Source organism: Arachis hypogaea, chromosome 4 (genome assembly GCF_003086295.3).
Source record: "Arachis hypogaea cultivar Tifrunner chromosome 4, arahy.Tifrunner.gnm2.J5K5, whole genome shotgun sequence".
NCBI lineage: Eukaryota > Viridiplantae > Streptophyta > Magnoliopsida > Fabales > Fabaceae > Arachis > Arachis hypogaea.
This window is the reverse complement of record NC_092039.1, coordinates 10,740,932-10,747,638: the sequence shown is the minus strand read 5'-3', so window position 1 is coordinate 10,747,638 and position 6,707 is coordinate 10,740,932. Positions and strand designations below refer to the sequence as shown.

General features: G+C 35.9%; 1 protein-coding gene across 1 annotated transcript; it reads left to right on the top strand.

Annotated features, from left to right (window-relative positions):
- The first annotated feature begins 2,955 nt into the window (after positions 1-2,955).
- Positions 2,956-6,707, top strand: LOC112796240 (protein CHUP1, chloroplastic). The gene is made up of 7 exons (XM_025838608.3): positions 2,956-4,072; positions 4,423-5,355; positions 5,493-5,624; positions 5,710-5,891; positions 5,991-6,102; positions 6,183-6,326; positions 6,425-6,707. Exons 1-7 carry the CDS (start codon positions 3,314-3,316, stop codon positions 6,503-6,505), a joined length of 2,343 nt encoding a protein of 780 aa, XP_025694393.1. The 5' UTR covers positions 2,956-3,313; the 3' UTR covers positions 6,506-6,707.

Genomic DNA, 6,707 nt, shown 5'->3' with positions numbered 1-6,707 from the left:
ATGCTATAGTCTTTCACACTCAGAACAGCTTCATCTTTATTCTGGAACGATTGTCCAATCTGAAATTCTGTAGATGAACCCCCAACTGTAGCACCTCCATCCGTCTGTTGACCCAGAGCCTCCAAGTTTAGAATGGAGAAGTATGGAGGGTACTGCTGTGTGCCAGAACTTGAAGGCGCTTGTTGTGCATGTGGATTAGCACCTGTGTCATCATCACTGTCCCCAAAGATATCTACAGGCTTCTGGTCAGAGTCATCGTCCTGTATTGCATTCTCTACTCGATCAGGTTCCCCGAAGCCTTGAACTTCATGAACTATGGCACGACCTGTATCCCCCTCAAATGCCTGCTGCCAGACCCCAGGATTATGCAAAGGTACAGAATCAACTGCCTCCGTTCGTTCTAAATCAGCCGCGAAGGAAGGGGATGCGACCTGCGGAACAGATGGCAGGGCCGCAGGCATCGAATAAGACGCACCGCCTGCGGCAGTCGAGCTATGAACTGGAGCCAATGCCCCAGAACTATTGACGGCAACCTCCAACTTCGCATACAGCTCGTGTATTCTGACCTTCGGAAAACTCCTAACGCAATGAAACAGAACCCTAATATCTTCATCAGCCACTAACACAAACGTATCATACTGAACACCGCTCGAGACTACTATGATGGGAATCTTGTAGAATATCTTCTTCACCAACTTGCTCCCAAATACCCCAAACTTCTCCAAGATGCTGTTCTTGACATCCGACAAAGTTCTTGATGAACTAATGAATACACTCAATGGTTCTCTGTCAATGAACTTCGCACCATATTTTTTGCTTCTTTTGATTTTTCCAGAGCAATGCACTAAGACAAGAACACTCTCTTCCTCACTTGACATTGTGATAATGATCTCTTCACCAGCTTGAATCTTACTCACGTATATATAGAATTTCTCTCCTCATAAACCGTGCTAGCTTACAAGGGTTTATGCCCATTGGAGATCCTTCATAAACCGTTGCTGCCAGCCATGTTTTATGCACATTTGTCTTTATAAACCGTGGCTGCTTCCAGCGGTTTTCATCTTTCATTCACCAAGGGTAAATCGTGGCTACCTACCACGGTTTACGTGGAGCTTCTCTTCCAAGTAAACCCCTGTTGCCAGCCACGGTTTATGTGTAACTAGGAACCGTGGTTGGCTCCCACGGTTTATATAGATAGTGAAACAAGACATGCACGTATCAATTTTCCCATTGTTGTAATCTGGTAAACGTTTCTCTTGTTTATTTTATATAAGTCATTTGTCCAAAAAATGTGGAGTTGGTGTGTTTTTTTTTTTGTGTATGGATCGTCACAATTTCGAGAAACAGTTGTGTGGATTTTAATTTTTTTTTTATGCTACACAAATTTGAGGGTTAGATTTGAATTTTTTTTAATATATGAATCAGACCCTCAAATTTGTAGTATTATAAAATCTGTCCTTCAAATTTCTATATTTTTTTAATTTGAAGATCCAATTTATTACTTAAAATAAAAAAAATAATCCATATAAAAAATATATACCAATTATCTATAATAATAAATTTCACACAATCTTCTTCCATATAAAAAAAATTAGCCGTTTTTGGATAACAGTGAATGTTAAAAAAGTAAAAAATGGATGTCTTTTATTTTAGTTGTCTTATATAATGTTATTATTATATTGCATATTAATTGCATGGTGTCTTATTAGAATAGGGTTCTTTTCTTTTAGTAATGTGTGTTGTTTCTAATGGTCTTACAGTATTGTTTGTCTTCTTCCTTTCTTACTTGGTCACTACTCACTAGTCCTGTACACGAGTTCAATCAGAACAAAGGAGACAAATAATATCAAAAAGTAAAAATAAATGAGACAATTTTAGTTGTCTTAACATATAATTTGTGTGACAGGTTTATAAGATCTTGACAAAAAAAAAAAAAAAAATAGTTAACTAAAAGTAGTTGACAAAAGAATTATCATGTAATATTTTGAACGATAAACTGGATAACCCCTTTTCCAAAATTATTTTTAAGATGTTGAACTTTATATTTTGTGCCTTGTAATATCTTGAAGCTTAGTAAGTAAAGATTTAATTTCAATTAACCATAAGTGTGAAGATTTTTACACATAAATTTAGTTATGTAATTATATTTATTTTTTACAACTATTATATAAATAATTATTTAAAATAATGTAACTGGAAAAATTATTATTTTGATATCTAAAATATTCAGCTTTTGATAAAATAATTTTTAAAAAATATTTTGATCTTCAAATGATTCAATATTTAATAAACTACATTTTTTTTCATAAGTAACAAGAAACTTATTTCATTGATTTAATTTTTCGCAAAATATATTTAAATAATTATGTAGAATATGTATAAAAATGAGTTAAAATTTGGTTTTTAAATCTATTTTCATTTTATGTAAAAAAATTATTTTTGTAAAAAAGAAAAGAAAAAGATTCATCTTAGTAAAAAATACTTAATGAGAAAAAGATTCATCTTAGTTAAAAAATATACTTTATTTTCTAAATAAAATTATAAATAATGCATTAAAACTAAATTTATACAACTTTTAACATGAATTTAACTATTTTGTATTTTAAAAATATATTTTAATATAATCATAAAAATTTAAAATTTTTAATATATTTAATGCATTTCGATAATTAAAAAAAAATTATAATACTTTCGAAATATATCCTTAAAATACACATTAGCAACACCCTTTTCAGATATGTTATATGTCTTTTATAATATATTTTGTGGAATGAAAATCATCTTTAAAAATTGAACCTTTTACGAAGTTAACACTTAAAACGTAGTTTACTTAAGCTTTCTATTTAAACCAAAAGTCAACTTTTAATCGCGTTTGGGACCCACTCCCAAAAAATCGACCGTTGCAGTTCCCAAGCTCCACCCTCGTACTCCTCGCTAAGCTTCACCATTAGTACCATTCTCATTCTCTCTCTCTCTCTCAACATTTTCAAAATTCAAACTTTCAAAAGCTCTGAAGCTAACTCCAAACAAAAGCTCCGATTTTTACCCCATTCGTCATCATCATCACCACTCCAACCCTCCAAAGTTCCCTTTAATGGCAGCTAAGCTAAGCTTTCCTCACACCTTTATATATCAGAGATTAAAAAACACCCATCAATGTTGAGCTACCCAATATTCCATTATCTTCAATGCAAAACTAAATTGGTGATCCTCTTCGTAAACTGAAGAGAGTGCTGTTATTAGTATTACTCTCTATCTATCACATTTCAAAAGTTCTCTCCTTTTCTTTCCTTTGGTTTTGATCATCATCAGGATGAGGGAAGAAAACAACCATCCATCAGAGAACAGGTCCAAAGTTTCAAAATTTGCAGACCAAAACCAACCCCCAAAGCCTCAAAACCCCAAAGGAACAACCAACAATCCAATCATCTCAAGGCCAAGGTTGTCTTCTTCATGGGGTGCCCATATTGTAAAAGGCTTCGCTGCAGACAAAAAATCAAAACTTCAATCCACAATCCCCACCAAAAAACAACAGCAGCAGAATCTGACAACAATCTCTGATGCTGTTCAAAACCAGAAGAACCAGCCACCACAATCTAGGGTCAAGAGGTCCCTCATTGGTGACTTGGCATGCTCTATTAATGGTGGAGCTCAGGTTCATCCACATGGTTACCCTTCACATAGGAGACAATCTTCCACTGATTTATTCACTGAGCTTGACCACATGAGGGGGCTATTGCAAGAATCAAAGGAGAGAGAGTCGAAGCTTCATGCAGAGCTTGCTGAGTGTAAGAAGCACAATGGTGAGGTTGATGAGCTTGTGAAGAAGGTAGCATTATTGGAACAAGAGAAACATGGCCTCTCTGAGCAACTTGCTGCATTGGCCCGTGTCTCTTCTGAGAGTGGTGAAGTGATGGTTAAAGGGGAAAAGGATAGTTCAGTGCAGGATCTTGAGCTTGAGGTTGTTGAGTTGAGGAGAGTCAATAAGGAGCTGCAGATGCAGAAGAGAAGTCTCACTTGCAGGCTCTCTTCTCTTGAATCTCAGTTGTCTTGTCTTGCCAAATCTTCAGAGGTAAACTCTCCTCAATTTTGGATGATTTATGTTGCACAAATATGATGCATACATGGAGACAACACACACACAAGTGAAAACAAAGTATTTGTGATTCATAGTGGATAATTCATTTTTTAGCATTTTGAATGAATTTAATCAATGATTTATCATTTATCATCTATCATTTAATTCAGTTTTGATTGACGACTAAGGATAGAGAAATTCTTTCATTTTTGTTGTTACATTCTTTTGGTTTTAACTTTCTAAAATAAGGTTGAGCTTTGTACTTAGCTTTGCTGATTTATCAATCATTTACCTTTTCCTCTTCTTTCTCAGTAACTGTCCTTTTTTTCTCTTTCTTTTATCAGAGTGACATTGTTGCCAAAATCAAAGCTGAGGCATCATTGCTAAGGGTCACCAATGAAGACCTGTCCAAACAAGTAGAAGGTTTACAAATGAGTAGATTAAATGAGGTTGAGGAGCTTGCATACCTGAGGTGGGTGAATTCATGTTTAAGAAATGAATTGAAGAACACATGCTCACCAATGGATTCTGATAAGCCATCTAGCCCCCAACCTCATGTGAATAGTAGTAGTGGAGATTGTGTTAGTTCCTTCTCTGATCAAAGCAATAGGTACCTAAACTGTGGTAGTAGTGGAAATAGGTTCAATTTGATGAAGAAGCCGAAAAAGTGGCCTATAACTAGTGATAATTTGTCACAAGTAGAATGTCCAGATAGTATTATTGAGAAGAATTGGATGGAATCTGAGGTAGCAGGAGGCCCCCAAAGACGACACTCTATTAGTGGATTGAATTGTTCAGAGGAAGAGGTAGTCCTGAGTAAGAGAAGACAATCGGATTGTTTTGTATGTACCAAAGAAATGGAGAAGGAACCATCAGTGCCATTATTATCCGTTCAACAATCTGGTTTGGAGGTTGTCCAAAGAGAAGCTAACAAGCTTTTGACTTGTTTGGATGTCGAGAAGAGGGCCCTGCGCATTCCTAATCCGCCTCCGAGGCCTTCATGTTCTATTCCTAGCAAAATGAAACAAGAGAGTTCTGCTCAAATTCCACCTCCTCCACCTCCACCTCCTCCTCCACCACCTGTGAATTTCACAGCAAGAAGTAATACAGGGACGGTGAAACGAGCCCCACAAGTGGTGGAATTGTACCATTCACTTATGAAGAGAGATTCTAGAAGGGATTCTACAAATGGAGCACTCTCAGATACAACTGATGTTGCAGATGTTCGGAGCAGCATGATTGGAGAAATTGAAAATCGGTCGTCATATTTGCTTGCTGTGAGTTCTTACCCAACTTTATGCATCTAAGTTCATAATATATATGTTTTACTTGCCGTTTAAGCAATACATAGAATAGTGAATTATCATTGATTACACATATATCACTAAAATAGTAACTATCCCTTGATTTGCAGATAAAGGCAGATATTGAAACTCAGGGAGAATTTGTAAATTCATTAATTAGAGAGGTGAACAATGCAGTTTACGAGAACATTGAAGATGTAGTGGCATTCGTGAAGTGGCTTGATGATGAACTCTGCTTCCTTGTAAGAAGCTTTTTTATCCAAATGAGCTTTCACCTTTGTAGTTATGTCAAGTAAAAACTTATGATTGTGTGGGCTACATTCTTAGGTAGATGAGAGGGCAGTCCTCAAGCATTTTGATTGGCCAGAGAAGAAAGCTGACACATTAAGAGAAGCAGCATTTGCATATCAAGATTTGAAAAAGTTAGAATCTGAAGTTTCATCGTATAAGGATGATCCACGGCTACCTTGTGATGTCGTTCTAAAGAAAATGGTTACCTTATCCGAAAAGTAAGTAACTAAAATGATGATGATACCTGTGATGTTTGCTTTGTGTCTCCATGAAAAGAAAGAAAGAAATCTTATGTTTGTGTTCGAATTCACTGTCAGGATGGAGCGTACCGTTTACAACCTTCATCGCACACGAGACTCTTTGATGCGTAACTGCAAGGAGTTTCAAATTCCTTTAGAATGGATGCTTGATAATGGAATCATTGGCAAGGTGCAATAACATAGCAATGTAATCATCCAGCAAGCTATATATTTTCACAAGATCTTTGATCCAACAAATACATTTTGCAGATAAAGCTAGGATCGGTTAAATTGGCAAAAAGATATATGAAAAGGGTGGCTATGGAACTGCAAGCAAAGTCATCACTAGAAAAAGATTCAGCAATGGATTACATGCTTCTCCAAGGAGTGAGATTTGCTTTTAGGATCCATCAGGTTTGTCCAATTTTATAATTTATAATCTATCCTTTTGAGTGTTTCAGTTCATACATATCCCAAGAACTTTCTGTATAACCATTTATTCATTTATGCAGTTTGCAGGAGGATTTGATGCAGAAACAATGCATGCATTTGAGGAACTTCGTAGCCTTGCCTCTTTACTTAACAAAATGTAAACAGAAATATGGGGATTGATGGTTTCAGCTTACAATCTCAGTAAGCTACATACAGGGTGGTTACATAGTTGCAATGTGGATTGGTTCCTGTTTGTTTGGCCTGCCATTTCACTACATTTTCTGTAGCGAGAGACAGGCGACATTTTTGTTATTTGTACCATGCAGTATGTTCAATCAAAAGACTTCAAATTCGTGTTGTGTA